Raw genomic sequence first — 23,339 nt, 5'->3', positions numbered from 1 at the left:
ATTCGTTTGGCTACTCCTGCAACATACATAGAGTCTGTGACCACATTTAAAGGCTCCTGTAAGTTGGATACCGCCCATACTACTGCTAACAATTCCAAAGTTTGTAAGCTATCTGCAGGGTCTGCTGTGAGGAGTTGATGCTTCCATTGTCCCTTTTCTTGCCAGGTAACAGCAGCACGCCTTGATTTCTTTCCTGCATCTGTAAAAGCTGTAATAGCTCCTTCTATGGGGCGTTCTTCTCTCAAAGGTCGAGTAATCCAGTTCCATTCTGTCATCCATTGCAAAACTCTAGGCACTAATTTACTAGTCTCTACTTTAACAGGTGACATCAATAATGCTTCTTGTAAATTCTTTGAATTAATCAAGTACCAGTCCAAGGTTTCTTTTTCCATAGGCAATCTAATAGTAGCAGGTTCTCTACCATCCACTTCAAGAATTCTGAGACGCCCCTTTTTGATTAATGCAGCCAATTGTTCAATTTTTGAAGATATTGTTTTCTTATGCTGTAGTGGTGGTGATAACCATTCCAACACCCGTATCTCCCCCGTTTTCTTTTGCAACTGAGAGAGAGCACCAAGCAAGTGGCAAGGGCTATTCCAGATAGTAAGGTCAATGGGGTGGTCGAGTTGTCGACGAGACACATACCCTTTCTGTACACAGTTACTAATTTGCTGCAAAGCAAGATGATGCTCCTTTGTCAGGTGTACAGGAGTAGTAGGGTCCACGCCTCTCAACAAAGGCCGTAGGGCTTCTAGTAAATGATTTGGTATTCCCACAATAGGCTTCAGCCACTGTAAGTCTCCCAGCAACTTCTGTGCATCATGTAAAGTTTTAATGTCCAATTGTAATTCCAATTTTTGTGGTATTACTATTTGATCCATCAGAGTCCATCCCAAATATTTCCAGGGCTTTGTAGCCTGAATTTTCTCTGTAGCAATAACAAGTGAATATGCAGCAAGAGTATTTTTAATGGTTTCAATCTGTAAAGAGGAGAATGGCTGTTGCTGTGCAAACAAAATATCGTCCATGTAATGATATATTATAGTTGCTGGCCATTTGCGACGTAGTGGCTGTAAAGCAGCATCAACATAAAGCTGACATAAAGTGGGAGAGTTGCGCATGCCCTGCGGAAGAGACATCCATTCAAATCTTTTATCCGGTTCTCCACGATTTATTGCTGGTAAAGTGAAAGCAAATCTCTTCATGTCATCAGGATGTAGGCCAATAGTGAAAAAACAATCCTTTAGGTCAATAATTAAAAGTGGCCAGTGTTCTGGAATCATAGCTGGATTTGGAAGACCAGGCTGTAAAGCTCCCATTGGTTCCATTTGGTCATTCACAGCCCTCAAATCGTGTATCAAACGATATTTCCCTGATTTCTTTTTGATTACAAAAATAGGTGTATTCCAAGGGCTTGTAGATAGTCGTAGGTGCCCTTTTGTATATTGTTCCTGTACCATTCATGGGCATGCATAAGACTCTCCCCTTTTAATGGCCATTGCTTAACCACCACCGGTGTATCTGTTTTCCAGGTGAGTGGAATGGGGAAAGTCCAAGCAATGGCAATTACCCCAAAGGGTGTTGATTAGTTAACACCACTCCCAATTGTGTTAAAATGTCCCTTCCAATTAAACAAGAAACTGTAGGAGGCAGTTGAACAATTGAAAACACAGCAGATATTTGTTGATTCTCAATACACACAGACAAAGGCGGCGACCTGCTTGCCAGTGTAAATCCTCCCACTCCTGTGAGCATGTTTGATGAGGGAAATAGAGGCCAGTGTTGTGGCCATGCTTCTGGAGAAATGATGCTAGTATCTGCTCCTGTATCCAATAATCCATAAAGGGTAATGCTTTGATGCCCATAAGTAATTCCAACCTTTTGCTTTGGTCTATTTTGTAAATCCACAGTTAAAAGTGTAACACCAGTAGAGCCAAAACCTTTTTCATCCCGTGTTTGTCCAGTAAATGATTGTATTCCTGATGTCATTTGTGACAGTGGTACCAATTGTGCAATGCGTTGTCCTTTTGTAATTTTAATCGGAGGATAAAGGGTGTAAGCCATGATTTGTATTTCCCCAGTAAAGTCTGCATCGATAACACCAGGCAAAACAAATAATCCCAACATAGTTGTAGAAGAACGTCCCAGCAATAATGCTCTACATGTTTGTCCATTTAATATAAGAGGGCCCTTTACTCCAGTGGGTATCCTCTCAGGCCGATTCGTCATTAGTGTGACGTCTACTGCTGCTGATAAGTCCAAGCCGAGGCTCCCTGTTGTTGCGGGTTGCAGGCAGGAGGTAGCAGCGATGTTACGGCAGCAGCTGGTGTCTCCGATGACATGGTGGCAACTTGTGTCTGTCCCTCATTGCCGCATCGGTAACACTTGATGAATGGTCTCGAGCCTCCTTACGTGACCACCAGTGAGCCGCTTCGGAGAGGAGCAAGAGCAGCTAACACCTGATTTTGAGTAGACTATGCTTTTGCAACCCTAATCCTAATTCCTTTAAGGCTTCTACTATAAATGCCTGTGAAGCTGTTGGCATTAATGCCATTCACTCTAATGCTTCCTCAATAGCCCAATTTGCCCCTAAAGTAGCTAGCACTCTTTGGGTTGCTGGATTGCTATTTTGCAAGGCACACTACTTCAATAGGGCCCTGCAACACCAGCCCGATCTATAGCAGTAGCTGCTCTATCGATAAAATTTCCAAATGATTCTTCTCTACCTTGTTTAATGCCCATATAAACCGGTAACCCTCCTGGCTCTTTAACCATGTCAATTGCAGCACTCACTAACCACATAGACTCCCTAAGTTTATCTTCTCCCGATATCATCTGTGCCTCTGTACGTAAAAATGCCTCTAAGCCCATCAGCTCCTTTACTGTCACCCCCTGTAGTGGGTCTCCCTGGGCTCGTTGTACAGACACCGATTCATTCACCAACGCTTGCCAATGGGCGTTAAATAGTAACTGCTGATGCTGAGTAAATATCAACCGAACTATTCCTCTTAAATCATTAGGACATAAAACCTGAGTATTAAAAAGATAATCTAGCATTTGCTTAACAGGTTCACTTTTTACTCCAAACTGACTAACCGTAGAACGTAGCTGAGTTAACAGCTTCCAATCTAAGGGAGTATATTCTGCTATATTATGCGTAAGGTTCCCCTGTGCATCATAGTGTGGTGTGTATGTAACTGGGCATGCAAGACTAGAAGCTATTTCCACCGCCTCACCATCCCCCATTTGCATTACTTCTTTCGCCAAAGCAGCCCAAGCTTCCCTCCTCTGTTTAGCCATCTCCCCCCATGGATCACGGTGTGCCCCTGGGATGGGATCTGGCTCTTTAAGGGTGCTATGCTGCTGGCGCTTCGGTGCAGGCACCGAGTTTTTGCACGGGGAAGGCAGTGAAGCAGAGGCTGGCTCGCGCGGGGGAAGCAGGGGAAGCAGCCCCCCCGCTGGAGCTGACAGTGAAACCGGAGCCGGCTCAAGCTGAGACGGCCCGCGGGGGGCAATCAGCCCCCCCGCTGGAGCCGGCTCGCGCGGGGTATGCAGCCCCCCCGCCGAAGCTGTAATCGGAGCCGGCTCATTGAGGGGAAGCGGCGGAGGCAAGGCTGACGGCGGAGGCGAAGCTGGCTTGCTCCCACTCCCACCGTCCGACCCGCCCGAAGCCGGTAGCGGAGGCAAAGCTGGCTTGCTCACACCCCCACCATCCGACCCGCCCGAAGCCGGTAGCGGAGGCAAAGCTGGTTTGCTATTACCCCCACCATCCGACTCGCCCTCCCCCTCAGACAGGAAAGGTGCAGACGGTTCCACTGCGCCTATAGGAAAATCTTCCACATTACTTTCCTGGGGACCCTTAGGCATAAGTATCTTAGTTACAGAAGGTGCCAGGGGATCATCCTCACGACCATACCCTATATTCCTCCTATGAGCTTCTGTTGCCCTTTCTGCTGCCTTTCTCTCAGAGACCTGCTGCAGTAACGTGTTATACACCACCCGCCATAACTTCCCGAATTTCTTTGCTGACTTATCATCGTCCAACACTGTATCCCACAATATTTCCCCAAACTTCTTCCACTCTGCTAGCTCATGAACTGTATGAGGGTTAGAAAAAATACCCTTAGCATGGCCATAGGCTAATAACCCTGGTAACTCCTTTTTTAAATCTATCCCCTTTATCCCACGCCGCTCTAAATAGGCGGTAAATAAATCATATGCCGCTTGCCTATCCATACCTATTAATCAGCGCTGTTGCAGCTCTCCAGGCTCCGGCGGCACGTATTGGCTTAAGTCCACCGTTGTGAACCTTAAGGGTGCTTCAAATTCCGGCACCGTCCCTGCTGCCGGGACCCAAACCCAACTTCCCGACCGTGGCGTAATCCCTTTTTCTTTTAATCCGAGAAAAAGGGTAGAGATTCGGTTATGCCCGCATTCTCCACCATTTGTCGAAGGAAGGAGACCCAGACATCCGTTGATCATCATAGGCCCAATTTTATTGATCAGTACGGCGGGTTAAATACAGTTAATAATAAGCTTCATACATATTGCAAAAGTTGAGCTCAGGATTGGTCAGCTTACATATCAGCATCTACGCCTACTTCTACATTCCTATGGTTCTACTTTTGATACTTTTCACATATTCTCAGGATATATTCAGGAATATCTCTACTCCCATTCCTCATATTGCAGCAAGGTCACTGCTGACCTTTCCTTTTAGCTTGCTGACTGCTGGCTTTCCTCTTTCAGCTTAACCAGCGGCATTATTTCAGCGTGGCCTTTCTCAGCTAACCAATTATTAATAAATCTCTCCACAAAATATCTCCTTGACAGAGTTTTCTACTGGATGGAAGTCAGGGCTTGTGTGTCCTGCTTGGCACAGCCCAGGCAGGGCTTTCCCAGCCCCATTCCACACTCCATTGCCCAGCTGGAGCTGCTGCTGCCTCTGAGTTGTGCTACCCCAGCCCCAGGGACGCTCTCCTTGCCTGTCCATTCCCCCATGGTCTCTGGACAGGGATGGCCTCAGTGGGGGCTGCTGACATCCTCAGCACCTTGGAGGCTGCTGCTGAATTTTCCTGCTCCAGAGGCTTATTCAGCCTTCAGCTCTTCAGTGCAGGAATTCAGTGTCCCAGGGCTCATTAACATTCAGAACACCCTAACAAGCCAAATCTCTGGGGATAATTTGATTTCAGTTTCCAAATCTTGTGTGGTTAATAAGAGAGATTTCAGAAGTGCATTCAACTGAATATGTTCTATTTAAAAAGACAGTGAGGAAACAGTTTTTAGGTCCTGTTCAGTTTTTTTCCCTGTTCATAAATTGATATGTGCAATTTCCAGTTGACACTGAATCCAAGTACCTCCTCATGCAGTTTGACTGGGTATGAAAATCAGGGCCTTTCATGGCTGACAATCAATCAGACTCTGTCCCTACCCCAACCCCACCATTTTCCCCATCCAAGGCTGGCACTCAGAGCAGCCTTGTGCAAATCTGAGCTCCCTCCAGCCCACACTGGACCTAGCCAACAGACCACAGTTGAACAGGATATAACTTAATAAAAATTACACCATTAAAATAACAATCACACAATTCCAAACTCTTCTCTGAGCTATGTGCAATGTCCCAGCATGTCTGATGAGTCCACTGTTCACAACTGATTTGCATACTAAAATTAATTTTTGACTAGTGTGGTTCTGTGATAGATATAAACACAATTGAGTTCTTGTATCAGGACTCTTGGCCTGGACTGAGGACAGAACAGCACAAACAATTCCTGATTTGCAAATCTATCAGTGGTGGATGGAGAAGGGAGGTCAGGCTGCTCTTGGTGTTGAGGAAATGCTGAAAGCAGCCTGACTCATTTCATTTCCTCATGCCCTGGCTGATCTCCCCTCTTTCCCCTTCCACCCATTGGCTTTTGTCTCCCCCCAGCCCCCGGTGAAGAGCCTGGCTCTGTGTTCTCCATCCCCTCCTGGCTGGCACTGCCAGGCTGGCATGAGGAGCCCCTCAGCCTTCCCTGCTCCAGGCTGGACCAGCGCTGCTCCCTCAGCCTCTGCTCACAGCCCAAGGGCTCCAGCCCCACCTTGGAGGCCCTTCCCAGACCCTGCTCCAGCTGCCAGACATCTTTCCTGCCCTGGGGAACCCAGATCAGGCCACAGTGACCTGGATAATCCCAGTCCCTGAGGTTCTGATCACACAGCCCTGGCCCCTTGTCCCCTGTCAGGCTCTGGGGTGGATCCTGTGGAACATCCTTTGGTGGAGGCTGTGGCTCCAGGTGGGCCAGGGGGATCCCGGGGGACAGGGACCCTGCTGGGCATGGACAGCATTGGAGTTGGTTGGAGAAACTGTGAGGGGGAGCTGGGGCAGAGTGACCAAGCCAGTGACCTGACACAGCCCTGCTGGGATGTCACACAGCCCCTCTGGGATGTCACAGCCTGCTCTGGGATGTCACAGACCATTCTCCAATGTCACACAGCTGGTCTCTGATGTCACACCAGAGTCTGTGATGCCGTAGTCTGCACTGTGATGTCAGACCTCTGCCCTGTGATGTCACAGCTGGCTCTGTTATGTCACAGAGGCAGTGTATGATGTCATAGCTCTCAATGACCTCACATAATCCACTCTGTGATGTCACAACCCACTCTGTGACCTCTTGTTACCAGATGATAAATTGTTTCCACCAGCTGAGCTGACACCTGGAGCTTGTTCTCAAAAACCCAGGCCTATGGAAACTACACAACGCTCATTGTGTTAGAAGGGGAACTAGAAGTTCAGCAGCCTCAGTGTCCTTCCAGCTCAGCCAGGCCCATGGGAACATTGGGGTCCACGACCACCAGGGACCACCAGAGAGCCCCCAGGACATGGGTGAAGGGGAGGGGAAATATGTTAATGATATTCAGGAAACGATTGTCACAGGACAATCAATGAATATGTATGCAAAATACAGAAAATAAAGAGAAACCCTCCTTTACTCTATTACTGCGCCTGAGTGGGCGCAGCTGGTGAGAGAGAGACAGTGAATCTTGTTTCTTGAATCAGAAGGCTGAATTTATTAATATAAGATATAATACATTATAGTTATACTAGAAAGAATACGGAGAGAGGTTTTGCAGAGCAGCTAGGCTAGATAGACATAGATAGAAAAGAATCCACAACAAAGCTGTGGCCAAGGACTCAGTCCCCTGGCTTGCACTGGTGATTGGCCCTTAATTATAAACATAAAACATGAACCAATAACCAATCAAAATAGGTGCCCCTGTTGCATTCCCCAGCAGCTGATAATAGTTGTTTACCTTGTCTTCGGAGGCCTCTGGCCTCCCGAAGACACAGAAATCCGAAAGAAAGGATTTCTGTCGAGAAATGTCTGCGACATCTCACCTTTCTAAATTGTATAAAAATAAAAGAAAAATGCTGATGTGGAATGAACAGGAAATTCCTTCACCTATAAAATATAGAATACTCAAAAATCACTAAAACAATCCTACAATATAAGAAAAATGCAAAATACAATGTAAAGAGAATTTGAGTCCATGCAGCTGAGTTTCAGGAACAGTTCATCAGCTGAAGTTGTTTCTTTTGGACATCTGAGAGTCCTTTTTGTCCTGAAATCAGCATAACACAATTTTAAACAATTTAAAACAATTTAAAACAATTTGAACAATTTAGGAATGTCCTTTCTGGCCCTTCAATGCTTCAGGGCTTCAGAGCTGCTGCCCGCTGTTTTCAATCTTTTTTTTTTTTTTTTTTTTTTTTTTTTTTTTTTTTTTTTTGATTGAAAGCAAAAGAGCAGCACCGAGCAGAGCAGTGCCAGAGAAGGAAAGGCCCTGGGGCCCTGGCCCATGCTGGACCAGGAACCCAAAAAGTGGCTCACAAAGGGGGACCAGGTCCAGTAGGAGAAACCAGAGTCCCCAAAAACACAAGGAGGCCACGCAGTGGGGCCAGCCCAGGAATTTTTTGTGCCCAACGGCCCAGGCCAAACACATAAGGCAGGCTGTGCATTTCCATAAGCCTGAACTCTGCTGCCAGCACAATGGCAGCATGGGTAGTGAGACACTTCCTTTCCCCTAAACCACTGAGGCATGCCAGCAGCAGGGAAATAGAAGCTGCCCCGAGAATCTTCATCTCGGGTCTGGGAATGTTTGTTTCCCACAGCAACACGGCACCACCCCCACCGGGCTGGGGACCAAAGGCAGAACTTTTGGGAGCCCCCTCCCCCTCGCCCCTAGGGCACAAGAGGGGCGGAAGAGATGGCAGCCTCCATGGGACAGCAACCGAAACACCAGCCCCCAAACCGCCGAGCTTGAAAGCCGGCAGCTGGACTGCCGCAAGAGTCAGCTGGCGGGCAGGCCCCGCTCCACTGAAGGAGAGACCAGCCTCTGGGGCCGCTTCCTGGGGCGGGCCCAGGGCTGGCGGGCTGGCCATGGGGGGCGCCGGGCCGGGGTGGGGGCCCGCGGGTTCAACGCCGTTTTCTGCCGCTGACTCTGGGGCTGTCTCGGCTTGAGGCGGCGGGGACGCGCGGGATCACGGCTCCGCCGCGTCCCCCAGCCCTGAAAGCGGCGGTAGGCACGGTGCGGGACCGGCGCCGTCCCCCGCCGCTGACTCCGGGGTCCGCTGCGGAGGCGCAGTCGCAGTCTCCGTCACAGCGCAAACAGGCAGCAGCGGAGCCGGGACAAGCGGCGGAGCATCGCTGTTGCTTAGCAACAGGTCAATCGCCGGAAGTGCTGTCTCTTCTGCCTTCTCCGACACAGGCTCTGGCAGGGGCGGGGAGGCCGGTGAAACTGCGGGTGGGACCGCCTGGAGTGACGGCTCTGGCAGGGCCGTGGAGGAAACCTCAGAGACCGGTGTCACCCCCATGTGTGAAGGAGGCGGAGTCTGAGGGGCCGGCGCTGGCTTGAGCGGCCACTCCCATCCCCCCGGAGAGAGAGAAGGGGGGGAGGAGAAGGCTCCATCTAAACATGCTCCGGAGCAAGAGTAAAAAAAAACTTCTTCGCACCGCGAAGTTTCAGCCCTAACCTCTGGCCTCCCGAAGACACAGAAATCCGAAAGAAAGGATTTCTATGGAGAAATGTCTGCGACAGTACTCAGCATGCACGGCTTTGGGAGGAGCTATCCCCTGTTCATCCAGCTGAATAAAGAATGCAACTTCTTAATGCTACACTGGGGTTAAGGAGTTTTCTGTTTTACTAAATTTTTCGTAACACTCTCACTGCCAAGGAAAGCTCTGTCTGGTGCTGTTCACAAACAGAGAAGGGCTGGTGGCAGATGTGGGGCTCAGAGGCAGCCTGGGGCAGAGTGACCATGAAATAATCAAGTTTTCAATATTCTGTGAAAGAATGAGGGGCAGTAACAAAACTTCTACACTGGAATTAGGAAAGGCAGACTTTGGCCTGTTTAGGAGGCAGATTTGGGGAATACTGTGGTATCTCAGCACCTCAGGACTGATGTGCAGAGTGACCGAGACCACCCTTGGGGGGTTTGGGAGTCCTGGAATGTCGTCAGAAGTGTCTGGTGGCTGGACTTTGATCCTACACGGGAGACGACACCTGTATGAGGATGGGAGGATTTCACTGGGGTGAATGGTGAAGGGATAAGTTAATTAGAGTGTGAAACACAGGGTTTAAGATTTCTGTACAGGGGGGTCTAAAGAAGTAAGATGGAGGAATTGGGGCGTGTCCTGTCCTTCTTCTTCTTCTTCTTGGCCTCCATCTTCTGTGGTGATGTTGGCAATTTAGGATTGGTTATTACTAAAGGTGTACTGGTCAATAAGAGTAAAAGGTATTGGGGGAAATAGGTAAATATTGTATATGTAGTTTTGAGTATAAAGATAGGTGACCTCCCCGGGGGCTCTCAGTGTGCTCATGGCTGGCTTGCTGTGCAGACCTCTGTCGGGCCAAGAGAAAATCTTTTAGATAAATAACTAATAAACACTGAAGACCGAGAAAAAACCTGAAGCCTCTTCTCGTCCTTTGAAGCCCGGGCTGCCCAAGACCACCCCGGGCCTTTCCAGGTCATTAAAACAGCTGAGAAACCGACAGAATACCAAATCAGGTACTGATTGTTTTAAGGGAAACAGCCCTTAAAAACAAATGGGGCCCAGGAAGGATGGACACATTTCAAGAAAGTAATGTTAAGCGGGAAGCATCAACATTGGATAGAAGCTCAGGCAACTTAGGAAGTGTTTAAGGGTGTTGTTAGGTCATGCAGAATGAAAAGCTGAGATGTGAAAGCTCAATTAGAACTTAACCTGGCCACTTCTGTGAAAAATAATAGGAAATGTTTCTATAAATAAACTAATAGCAAAACATGGGATAAGGCGAACCTCTACTCTCTGTTGAATGCAGTGGAGAATATAGTAACCAAAGATAAGGAAAAGGCTACACTACTTAACACCTTGTTTGTCTCAATTTTCAATATTAAGACAGGTTGCCCTCAGGACAAGTGTTCTCCTGAGCTGGTAGATGGGCACAGGCAGCAGAACAGCCCCTGGAATCCAGGAGGAAGCAGTGGGTGACCAGCTGAGCCACTCAGATGCTCACAAGTGTATGGGATCAGACAGGATCCATCCTAGGGCAATGAGGGAGCTGTGGATGAGCTCCCCAGGCTGCGCTCCATCATTGACCATCAGTGCTGCCTCAGCAGGGAGCTCCCAGAGGACTGGAGGTGCCAGTGTGAGCCCATCCCCAAGAAGGGCTGGAAGGAGGATCTGGGGACCTCCAGGCCTGTCAGCCTGACCTGGGTGCCCAGTGAGGTTATGGAACAGATCACCCTGAGTGCCATCCCAGGGCACCCACAGGATGGCCAAGGGGTCAGAGCCAGCTAGTGTGGATTTAGGAGTGGCAGGTCCTGCCTGAGTGATCTGATCTCCTTTTATGACCAGGTGACCCACCTGTGGATGCAGGAAAGGCTGTGGATGTTGTGTGCCTGGAATTCAGCAAAGCCTTTGACACTGTCTCTGACAGCATTCCCTGGAAAAGTTGCAGCCCATGGCTTGGGCAGGTTCTTTCCTTGCTGGGAGATTTAAGAACTGGCTGGAGGCTGGGCTCAGAGAGTGGTGGGGATGGTGCTGCACCCAGCTGGTGTCCAGGCAATGGTGGTGTCCCCCAGGGATCTGTGTTGGGCCCAGTCCTGTTTAATATCTTCACTGGTGATCTGGGTGAGGGGATCGAGTCCACCATTCACAACTTGCAGATGGCACTAAGCTGGGTGTGAGTGTGGATCTGCTGGAGGGCAGGACAAGAAGACACAGCCTTAAGCAGCACCAGGGGAGGTTCAGGCTGGAAAATAGGAAGGAGTTCTTCACAGAAAGGGTGAGTGAGAATTGGAATGGCTGGCCAGGGGGAGGTGGCAGAGTCCCTGTCCCTCTTCAGTGGCACTTAGCGCCATGGTCTGTGTGACAAGGCAGTATTAGGGCATTGGTTGGACTTGATGATCCCAAAGGTCTTTTCCAGCCTATTTGATTCTGTCATTCTGTCATAATTGGGACACTCTGGGGCCATTGTGACACTGCAAGGCCTCATGGAACTAAGAGGACCATGGTGACACCATGCAGCCCCACAGAACCAGGGGTCCACTGGGGCCAAATGGAACCAGGCAGTGCACCGTGACACTCTGGGTCCTTGTGGAACCACAGAGGCCATTGTGACACTGCAGGGCCTTGTGTAACCAAGGGGTTTCACCATTTTGACACTAGAACACCAAGGAGACCATTGGGAGACTCCAGGGCCCAGTGGAACCAAGGGGCCATTCTGACACTGCGGGGCCTCATGGAACTAAGGGGACATTGTGACAGTGCAGGATCATGTTTCACCAAGGGGCCACTGTGACACGAGGGGGCCTCAGGGGATCTGGAAGAACGTTGTGACACTGTGTGGCCTCGTGGAAACAAGGAGTCCATTGTGACACTGAGGGGACTTGTGGAACTACAGAGACCATGGTGACAGTGTGGGACCTCATGTACCCATGGGGCCATTATGACACTCTGGGGCCTCATGGAACCAAGGGGCCACTGTGAAACTGCAGCACAAGCAAGAACATGTGAAGCCCCATGGAACCAAGGAGTCCATTGTCACATTTTGGGGCCCCACGGAACCAAGGAGACCATTGTTGCTCTGCATGGTCTCATGGACCCAAGGAGAACAGTGTGACAGTGCAGGGCCTTGTGTAACCAAGAGGCCATTGTGTCACTGAGGGGCCCCCTGGAACCTAGGACATCTTTGCAGATGACACCAAGCTGGATGTGAGTGCTGATCTGTGGGAGCATAGAAGGGCTTTGCAGAGAGACCTGGACAGGCTGGATTGAGGGGCTGAATCCAGCAATTTCAGGTTTAAAAAATCCAAGTACCAGGCCCTGCAATTTGGCCCCAGTGCTATAGGCTGGGGATGGAGTGGCTGAACAGCAGCCAGGCAGAAAGGGACCTGCAGGGACTGATGAACAGCAGGCTGGACATGAGCCATCAGTGTGACCAGGTGGCCGAGAAGGCCAATGGCTCCTGGCCTGGCTCAGGAATGGTGTGGCCAGTAGGAGCAAGGCTGATGTGCCAGCACTGATCTGCCTCCAGGTCTGCACACAGACATTGCTGCTGCAGCTCCAGAGAAGGCAACAAAAGGGCATCTCTGCAGAAAACTCTGCTGGGACATCCTTTACTTCCTTTAAATACACCAAGAGTGCAGTCCCCCATTGACACAGTCTGTGGCCACAAGGAACGTGGAGAGAAACAAAATGAGAAATGGCACAAGCAATGATGTTTCTTTGTGGACAGAATGGAAAAACTAAAAAAAAGGAAAGAAATCTCCAAAATGAAACCAACAAGAAGTATCAAAAACTAGTTTTATTACAAGTGATTTGCAGAAATTGACCAGCAGTTTAATGTTCCTGAAAGCACCCAGTCATCAGTCTCCTCACAGCAGCCTTGAGCTCCTGGTTCCTCAGGCTGTAGATGAGGGGGTTCAGGGCTGGAGGCACCACTGAGTACAGAACTGACAAAGCCAGATCCAGGGATGGGGAGGAGAGGGAGGGAGGCTTCAGGTGAGCAAACATGACAGTGCTGATGAACAGGGAGACCACAGCCAGGTGAGGGAGGCAGGTGGAAAAGGCTTTGTGCCGTCCCTGCTCAGAGGGGATCCTCAGCACGACCCTGAAGATCTGCACATAGGAGAAAACAATGAAAACAAAACAACCAAATAGCAAGCAGGCACTAACTGCAATTAGCCCCAGTTCCCTGAGTGAGGAATTTGAGCAGGAGAGCTTGAGGATCTGTGGGATTTCACAGAAGAACTGGCCCAGGACATTGCCATGGCACAGGGACAGGGAAAATGTATTGGCTGTGTGCAGCAGCGAATAGAGAAAGGCACTGGCCCAGGCAGCTGCTGCCATGTGGGCACAAGCTCTGCTGCCCAGGAGGGTCCCGTAGTGCAGGGGTTTGCAGATGGACACGTAGCGGTCGTAGCACATGATGGTCAGGAGATAAAACTCTGCCCCAATAAAGAAGAGAAAGAAAAAGAGCTGTGTAGCACATCCTTTGTAGGAGATGTCCCTGGTGTCCCAGAGGGAATTGTGCATGGCTTTGGGGACAGTGGTGCAGATGGAGCCCAGGTCAGTGAGGGCCAGGTTGAGCAGGAAGAAGAACATGGGTGTGTGCAGGTGGTGGCCGCAGGCTACGGTGCTGATGATGAGGCCGTTGCCCAGGAGGGCAGCCAGGGAGATGCCCAGCAAGAGGCAGAAGTGCAGGAGCTGCAGCTGCCGCATGTTTGCCAATGCTAGCAGGAGGAAGTGGCTTATGGAGCTGCTGTTGGACATTTGAGCTGTCTTGGCATGGGGATCTGTAAGAAAAGTAATCATGGAATAGTTGGGTTTGGAGAGGACTTTGAATATCCCAGCACATCTTGGGGGCACTTTCCCCCCACTGCCTGCCCAGGGCTCTGCTGCCTGGAGCTGTCCCTGCCAGCAGCTGCTTCCCTGTGCCCAGGGCTGCGCCCTGCCAGTGCTGCCAGAGCCCAGCCCAGCCCTGGGGACTCAGCTCTGCCCTGAAGACCCCTCCCAGCTCTGGCACTGCCCAGGGGATGCTCTGGCTCTGCAGGCTCTGATAGGAATGTCAGAGCAACCATGAGGAGGCTGGAAAAGCGACACTGATGCTACCTCAAAGGGGCCCTGTGCAGATATCTGTCACTGCCTGCTTTATTCAGATCTGAGACAAAATGTTTTTATTATTCCATTCTGAACTGAGAGATGAAAATCTATAGGGTCCATCCAGGTCACCCAGAGCAGTATATTAAAAAAGCAGGATTTTCGCTTTTATGCAGCCCCTGCCTTGCTATGCTCCCTGTATAATGGACTTGGAAATGTGCTGCAGTTAAATGCCATGCTAAGAGCAGCCCTGAACACTGCAGCATCCTCACCACACAAGCAGAACACTTCCAAGCCTTACCAGCTGTCTCCTCCCACCCAGATCTTGTCCCCCAGTGCTGGCAGCAGCTGCCAGGGCTGGCTGAGAGCATTCCCTGGCAGCAGCAGAGTCCCTGCCCCAGCACAGTGCCCTGGGCTGCAGGACCCTGCTCTGCACAACAGCCCTGGGCACCCCTGGCTGCTCTGCCCAAGAGACAATCAGAGAATGTACTCACGGGGTCTGTAGTCATTGGGATGTTCCAGCTTGAGGAGATGGCTCCAGGAGCTGCAGCTGCATTGTCCTGCAGCCAGAGGTTCCTGTGCCAAGGGCTGGCAGTGATTCTGCCCCAGGAACTTCTCAGCACCTTCCCAGCCCTGACTGATTGAAGCTCTCTGTGCCTCTGTGCTGTGCTTGGGGTGGCTGCAGGCAGTGCCCCAGTCCTGCTGGGCTGGCAGAAGAGCTGCTCATTAAGAGAAATGTGCTTTTGAAGCTCTTCTTGGTTACCAGGAGCTGCCTCTGGGCCAGGAGCCCAGCCCAGCTCAGCAGCACAGACACAGCACCAGGACTTTAATGAGCCTCTGGGGCTTTGTGCTGAGGCCCTGAACATCAGTCCCTGAGAGGGAGCTGAAGAAACCTCTCCAGAACTCTAAGTCAGAATCCATCTCTAAAGTTTCTTAGACTTTTACTTGGTCCCAGTGAGGGACATGACTGAGAAAGTGTCCCCAGGCCCCAGGCAGAGCAGAGAACTGGAGGCAGTGATGACAGGTGGGGACAAAGAGAAGCCAAGTTTTGGTGCTCTGGGGCACAGCAGGGTCCGTGCCACCAAGGGCTGGGAGGAGACACCTTGTCCTGAAGCACTGGGGCCTCCTGGCACAGCCCCAGTCAGGCTGGGCACGGTCAGCCCCTTGTCCTGCCCTCAGCATCGCATCCCCCCTAGCCCACATCCCAGTGGCCTCAAGGATCTGCTGGCAAGAGTCCCTGGGGAGCCTTGGCCAGGAATGGCCCTGGGGGCTCCTTAATGCTCCCTGCAGGTACTGCAGGTTTTTCAAAGGACTTTGGGTTTGGCTTTTGCCTTGGAGTCTCTGAGATGTTTGTGCACTCATGGCCTCCAATTATCTACTAAAGTCCCTGGAGAGGCTTTGTCAGTAACAACACTCAGTGGGGGTCATTAATGCTTCAAGGTACTTCAGTTATTTTAAGGTACTTGGTGTTGCCCTTTGGATACAGACTCTGTGAAAGGTTTGTTCAATCATGGCCCCAATTATCTATTTTAATGAGTCCCTTGAGAGCTTTGTACTGACATTCAGTGGGGTTCATTAATGCTTTGAGGTACTCAAGGTTTTAAGGTACTTCGGATTTTTCTTTCTCCACTCTCCATCTCTGAGAGGTTTTTGTGCCATCCTGGCCTCCAGTTCTCTCCTGCAAGGAGTCCATGAGGAGCCTGTGTTGGAGAGGGACCTCAGTGGGACCCATTCATGCTTTGAGACACTTTGGGTCTTTCCTCTGACTTTGACTCCTGGAAAGGTTTGTGCAATCTCCTCTCAGGCCCTGAGGTTCAAGGGCTCAGCTTCAAATGCACCTCAGAACTCATTAGGATCAGGCAAGTCCTGCCAAACCATGGCTCTGCCTTGATTTCCCTCTGGTCTGGAGCAGTTCATCAGGAAGATTTCCTTTTACAGTTACAGAGAAATGTTTCAATGAGCTTCTAAGAAATATGTAATCCTATTTTAAAGACTGTATTTTATTACTTTTCTCTTTTGAGAAGAGGTGATTGCAGCATTCCATTCCTGATATTGATGTAGTGCTGCTCCTAAGGAGGTCTGGCCATGTCAGAAGAGTTATACATTGGAACTGGAGTCCATTGTGGACAGCCACACCTCAGATTCCCCAACCCCATGTGAGACATGATTTTCACTTTCAATATTTTCAATGGTTTATTAAATCCTTATCAAAATACAACAAAAGGTTCTTGATTTCATATCTTTTCAAATACAACAGAAGACTGAATAAAGAAAACAATACAGTGCCGGAAGCAAAGAATTCAGTCACCATGTGCTCATCTACAAAATGGATGCTCTGTCTTTTACACCTCTAGCCCCTCCCAAAGTCTTGTCAATCGACTCCTTTTTCTCTGTCTAGTGGCAGAGATCACTGTCATACACCTTGATTGGAGGTCAGGTGCTGCCATAGTAACAAGCCGACCCTCCCAATTGCCCCAACTACTGAGGCCATCCTGTGATAACAATGCAAGGGGGAGGGGAAAGATAACTATACATCTACTAAACTTCTCTTAACATTTAATATTCACCCCTTAACTGTGAGAGTCAACCATAGAATTACTCATCTATAACAAACCTCCTTTTCTTTTTGTAGAAGTCATTTTGCACGAACAATTTAAGTAAAAAAATTTCTGTCTTTCTTGAATGAATCACACCAGCATCTGTTGATGTGGCCAAGGACAGTGGGAACAGGAGAAAAAAATCTCAGGTTTTCCTTAGACACATTTATTTGGAATGCACAAAATGGCATCCCAGAGGTCCAGTATGGCTTTGACTCCCATCTACCGTGCCTATGTAGCTGCTATCCATAGTCAGTGTATTTTAGGGGTCAGTACAGTGGCCAACTCAGTCCTGCCCTCCAGTCCCTGTTGAATTAAAAGACAACTGAGGAATTATAGAGGTTTGGTATGGCCTTTTGTCCCTACCTTACCATGCCTACGGGGTTGTTACCCACAGCAGGGGTATGGAGCACCCCCCTCCACACAGGGGTGAGAGGGAGGGAGACCCCCCCACGCATTTCCTGGGTGAAAATGATGGAGACCCCCTGGGGAATGCCCTGGGGTGACAGGGACAGGGGCAGGGACACCCCCTGGGGAATGGCCTGGTATGAGAGGGACAGGGGCACCCCCTGGGGAACAGTCTGGGGTGAAAGGGACAGGAAAAACCTCCCCAAACCCCTCCCAAGCATCCTCCAGTGCGAGAGACACGGAGACCCATTGAGCATCCTCTGGACACTGGACAAAATAAACTTGGCAGAAATCAAACTTGACTCTGAAAAATCACTTTGAAGAATATATGATCTTCCCACAAGTAACTGGTGATGAAAGCACAAACAAATCCCAAACATGAATAAACTGACAATCCAAACAGTGATGTGGCAATTCCAATATTCATTGCTTCCTGCACAGCTCCAGCTCAGCTGCTGGCAGGTTCTGATAAAAGGAAAGTGGAAATTTGGCCCAATACAGATTATTAAAAGGAAGGGAAAGCTCTGTGTAGCAGTCACAAAGGTGACAGGGATAAAGAGAAAAATAATTGTCGCATTTGGTAAAGCCCCCAAGCCTGGGAATTCAGGACTTATTTGGAAATTTATCTACTTAAGCTGGGCTTCTTGTGGGACTTTTAGCCACCTCGCATTCCTCACACATGGGGTGACTGAACCTTGTCAGTCTCACTGGTAACATTTGCTCTGTTTCCTCCAGAGATTTTAACAACTTTATAAGGAAAGACAGCAAATTATTTTCTTTACACTGGCCACCCATAAAAGCCATTTTCCTCATAATTTCTCCCATAAAGAAATAAAACTTTTATAAGCTCCAAAAGCTCCCCAGGAGGAAGGAGGGACTGTGTCCAAGTTTCCAAGAGTTCTTCCAGAAAGAACCACAACCTCATCAGTGGAGAGAGCCATGCTGTTGTCAAAGGCACTTGGGGTCAGAGAACAGAGCCTAAACACACTGTGCAACACTAATGTCACAGTCTGGTTGTGCAAATTGTTAGAGAGATTCCTCTGCCCCAATTAAGGTGCTAACGATACCAAATCCAAAATGGATTTTATTGAACAGTAAATGTGAGGTAGAGAGATGGAAAGAAAGAGAAAAGATGAGTGACAAGGGAAAGAGACCTCTCCTGGAGCAGGGCAAGTGTGATATTGTCCCCTGTGTGTGGGGGTTTTACAGCTGAGCCAGGTTGGGTAAGGGGGGTCCTGTTCAGCCCCTGAGCAGGGATTACCCCACTGTTTCAGGTTGCAATGCAAGATGTAACCAAATGCATGTTTTCAATCACCATCTCCATAAACTGTTAAAAACAGGTGGGTCAGTGTTCTTTATCTCTTCCATGACTCACCCCTGATAACGCCTTCCAGGGGAGATATCTTCTGTGAATGGGCCATTGAGTGTCGTCACTGCAGGACTGATTAAATTCCATCATCCCATTGTGGGATGCTCCACCCAGGGGGAGGATCCAAGCATTCCTACCTGGATATAAGCTGAGGCTTGCAACACCAGGAGCAGCTCACCTTGCCTACTGGATTCCCAGAGGACAAGAGCTCTATAACCACTACTGGACCTCTAGAGGAAGACCAGACCCTTCTACAGGATCACTGCTTCGACAGAATCACGTTCATCACTCCAACAGGACTGCAGCCACCATTTAATGGGACTGAAGCCACCACCCTGACCGACAGGGTGTCAGGTTATATCCTGACTTTGTCAGTTTAAGGCAGTGTTTCTATATTGTTGCCTTGATCTTAATTTTCTTTTAAATTTTAATTCTGGTTTAGACCCTCCCCAGGTTTGCCTTAAACCCAGTGCAATGTACTCATTCCTTGTTTTCCTCCCAAAACAGGATTTCCCATCCCCAAACCTTTGCCAGATGGAAAAGGAGGCTGTGATGAACAAGAAGAATCCCCAGGACACCCAGGCAGGTGAGGAGGAAGTCAGTGCCCCTTTCCCCCTCTCTCCTGCCCCATCTCCCAGCCCAGCACAGCCCCTGGCTGCAGGACAACCCTGCTGCCAACACCATCCTACCGGGTATGCACTGGGGGGATCTCCTTCCCCTTCCCTCTGGCACAGAGGCAAATCCCATCCTCTCCTTGTCCTTTCTCCCTCAGACAAGAAGATGAGGATGGAGACCAGGGAGGAAAATTCCCTGTGGAAGAACCTGGAGGAAGAGGCCGTTATGAGTGACTCCAGAGCACAGGAATCCAACGGGGAGGAAAATCCCCAGAGATCCCACAGGAGGAGGGGCTGCAAACCCAGCCCAGTGTGCTCTGAGGAGGAAAGACCCTCCCTGAGCCAGGAAGGTTGACAGAGCTTCAGACAGAGCTCAGAGCTGGTGGTCCATGAGTAGCTTAATGATGGGGAGAAGCGCTACAAGTGCTTGGAGTGTGGGAAGAGCTTCAGGCAGAGCAGCACCCTGATCCGCCACCAGATGATCCACACTGGGGAATGGGCCTACGAGTGTGGGGAGTGTGGGAAGGGCTTCAGCTACAGGTCAGAACTCATCAGGCACCAACGCATCCACACTGGGGAGAGGCCCTACGAGTGTCCCCAGTGTCAGAAGAGGTTTTGGACCAGCTCCAGTCTCCTCCAACACCAGCAGATTCACACAGAGCAGAGGCCTTTTCCGCTGCCCTGAGTGTAGGAAGGGCTTCAAGAACAACTCCCACCTCAACAGGCACCGGTGCACCTACACTGGGGAGAGGCCCTACAAGTGCCCCACCTGTGGGAAGAGGTTTCAGAGCAGCTCCAATCTCCTCCTGCATGAGCGGATTCACACGGATGAGAGGCCCTTCCGCTGCCCTGAGTGCAGGAATGGCTTCAAGCAAAACTCCCATCTCATCACCCACCAACGCATCCACACCAGGGAGAGGCCCTACGAGTGTCCCCAGTGTGGGAAGAGCTTCACCAGCAGCTCTAACATAACAAAACACCAACGGAGGTTCCACTAAGGGAAGCCCTGCGAGTGCCCCAGCTGCAGGAGGAGCTTTGTGAACTGCTCCAGCTTCATCCCCAATGCAGGTCTAACGTTGGGAAGAGCGCGGGTGATCCATGTTCCCTATGATCCATACTGGGAAGACAACTGCCCCAATACCTTCCCCTGTCAATGACATGGTGTAGAACTGAAGAACATGAGGGTCTTTCCATGGCCCTGTCATTACATTCACTCTCACCTCAGGTTATTGCCAGGGGCAGGAAAGGGACTCTCTCTCTCCCTGAGAAGAAGGGTGACCTTTCCAGGTGGGGGAAATACGTTGCTGGGAAGAGCCAGGCAGTTGTGATTTAGTTTTCCCTGTAAACAGTTTTATTTATCCCTTCTCTGATCCATAGTTTTTCTGTTCCATTTGTTCCTTATCTCGTTGCTGTTCCCAATAAATTGTTCTTATCCCAGCCCAGGATCTTTGCCTTTTGTGCTTTCCATGGGAGGCGGGAGGGCAGCGAGGGCAGTATGGTTTTAGCGGGAGCAGGAAATTGGGGAATCCCATTCCTGAACCCCAGCCCCTGGAAACCGAGCATCCCAGCTGGTCCCAGCCCTGGTGGCCATGAAAACAGTCTTGGGAGCGGGTCCTTGGCTGGGGCTTTCGGAACCTCTTCCCTCTGGTGCCCAGGGACAGGAGTGGAGGGAATGGCTGCAGCTGAGTCGAGGCAAGCTCAGGTTGGATGTCAGGAAAAGGTTTTTGCCCAGAGGCTGCTGGGGCCCTGCCCAGGCTCCCCAGGAAGGGTCCCAGCTCCAGGGCTCTCTGAGCTGCAGCAGCGTTTGGACAGCGCTGCCAGGCCCAGGCTGGCATTGTTGAGGTGTCCTGTGCAGGGCCAGCAGTTGGACTGGAGGATCCTGATGGGTCCCTCCCAGCTCAGCCAATTCTGTGGTTCTGGGATCCCATGAGCCTGGGGATGGGGCTGCCAATGGTTGCCATGGCAACGGGCTCTGGCTGCAGGCCTGAGCTGGTGTCCATGGCAACCAGCCCTGGCATGGGGTCTCCATGGAGCTGCTGAGGGACTGACCATAGCAACAGGGGCCTGGTGATGGTTGCCATGGATACTGACCATAGCAACAGGGCCTGGTGATGGTTGCCTGCTAAGGATCAGATTTGTCACAGGCCCTCAGAGGGATTCCATGGGGACTTTCCTGGAGTCTTCAGGCTGTTCCAGAGCTGGAATATCACAGGCACAGACAGGGGCTCCATGGAAACCCCCCAGGGCTTTCTGGGGATGGTAAAGAGCCCTGTGGTAAGAGGCAGTCTCAGCCATTCCATGGTGACATCCCAGGGGACCTTGGGCTACAAAGGCACTGATCTGTCACAGGCGCTCACGGGGGCTCCACGGTGACATCTCAGGAGTCCCCAGGCTGCCAAAGAGCCAGAATGTCCTAGACAGTCACAGGGGTTCCTGTCATGGGCACAGTGGGAGCTTCAGGTAAAAGCTTTATTTCTTTATTGGAGAAACTCCTCCTGATACGTGAGGTGCAGATATTCCACGAAACAGCCACCATGGATCCTCAAACTCATGCAGGGCCCCTAGACTTCTAAAATTCCTTCTATGAGAGGAGACTGGGAACGGCTGTATCCAATCCAAGCTCCAGTCTTTGTCAAAGGTGTAAAAGATTGGACATATGAATTGAACTTAAATGCTATTTGTCCCACAGGATTAATCATAGAATACCCGATAAATTTCTATAAATACAGCTCTGATTTTTTCTGATCATGATTAGATGGAATGGTTCATTTACACCACAGAGTAAATGAAAAAAATGAGTTATTGCTGCAGTCTTAGGTGGTCTAGATACAATCTTACCCAAGAATATCTTGTGCCAATGGGTAGGAACCATGAGAGCACCAGCACACAGACACAAACACAGACACAAACACAGACATACAGACACACAGACACGTACACACACACACACACACACACAGACACACACACACACACACACACACACACACACACACACACACACACAGAGAGAGAGAAATGCTGAAAGTGTCCAGAGGCCAAAGAGAAAGGATTGTCCAGGGTATAAATGGAGGGAAAGAGGGTGCAATGGAGAGCACCAGAGATCCAATGGTCTGAGGGCTCAGGGGTGGTACACTGGTAAGGGACCAGTAGGGAATGCCAGGGTAGATGGACAGGATTACACACCAATGGGAAGGGAGAACTCACCAGAACATGAACATATAAGTGTAAAAGGGGTAGAGAAGGCCAATGGAGAGGACAGAACTGGGACAAATTAACATAGTGCTGCAGAGCACCATGGGGAAGCCTTTTTTCCCACCCTGAGCTGTGAGGAGTGCCCAGAGCCTGTGGTGTGTCTTTCCAGGGCATTGCTACTGCCTTTTCCCTGGTAGGCTCACAGGTTTGCACAGTTGTGCAGTGTCACAATGATCTCCTTTGTTCTGCAGCCCTGCTGTGGCTGCTGTGTAACAATGGACCTGTGGTACTGTGAGGCTCCATAGTGTCACCAGGGTCCCTTTGGTTACACAAGGCCCTGCTGGGACATGAGGGACCCTTGGTTCCATGAGGTGCCTGGCTTCCCACAGCCCCTCACGAACCCGTAAGGCCTCTCCGAGTTCCCCATGGCCCCTCATGGCCTCTCAAGGCCCTTCATGGCACCTCATGACGGATGGCCCCTCAAATCCCCTCACAGCCCCTCTCAGCCTCAGGGCTGGGGCTCCACCCAAGGCAGGAGAACAGGTTGGGCCCTACTTGTTCTGCTTTCATTTCAATCCCTTCACAGCCATGAGTGCAGAAAGGCTGAAATGGAGCCTTTCCCCACCATTTCCCTTGGGGTTAACTGCAGGCTGAAGCTCTGTGCTGGCCCTGGCCCCAGTGCCACCATCCCTGCAGCCGCCAGGCCTTTGCTGTCCCCCCGTGTCCGTTCCCTGTCCCCGAGTCCCGCCCAGCTCTGGCAGCAGCAGCAGCCGCAGCGCAGGAGGCGCCGGCCCGGCCCAGCCGGGGCTGCCGGCCAGGAGCAGCAGCAGCGCCGGCCCCTCCCCGCCTGCTCCTGCCTCGGGTCCCAAGGGCTTTTTCCAGCTCAATTCTGGAGCAGAGCAACCAGCACCCACACACAGCCCTGACTGCTCAGGGCCCACCTGCGCTGCCCCGAGCCAGCCGTCAGAGGAAGAAAGAATTGGGTTCCAGCACTGTTTCCAGCTCTGTTTTACTCACCCTGAGGTGACAGGAGGAG

The 23,339-nt window shown here is 50.5% G+C and overlaps 1 protein-coding gene and 1 pseudogene across 1 annotated transcript; one reads left to right on the top strand and one right to left on the bottom strand.

Annotated features, from left to right (window-relative positions):
• Nucleotides 1-20,106, top strand: part of LOC132085905 (zinc finger protein 850-like) — a 534,273-nt pseudogene extending 514,167 nt beyond the window's left edge.
• On the bottom strand, nucleotides 12,861-13,817 carry LOC132085914 (olfactory receptor 14A16-like). The gene has a single exon (XM_059491382.1). It carries the CDS (start codon nucleotides 13,791-13,793, stop codon nucleotides 12,861-12,863), a length of 933 nt encoding a protein of 310 aa, XP_059347365.1. The 5' UTR covers nucleotides 13,794-13,817.
• Nucleotides 20,107-23,339: the final 3,233 nt, after the last annotated feature.

The sequence above is a fragment of the Ammospiza nelsoni genome, chromosome 33 (genome assembly GCF_027579445.1).
Source record: "Ammospiza nelsoni isolate bAmmNel1 chromosome 33, bAmmNel1.pri, whole genome shotgun sequence".
Taxonomy (NCBI): domain Eukaryota; kingdom Metazoa; phylum Chordata; class Aves; order Passeriformes; family Passerellidae; genus Ammospiza; species Ammospiza nelsoni.
Note: the sequence above shows the minus strand (reverse complement) of the source record. Positions and strands in the feature narration are given on the sequence as shown.

Excerpts from the sequence above, each read along its gene's own strand:
- LOC132085914 (XM_059491382.1), bottom strand. The coding sequence starts at position 13,793 with ATGTCCAACAGCAGCTCCATAAGCCACTTCCTCCTGCTAGCATTGGCA.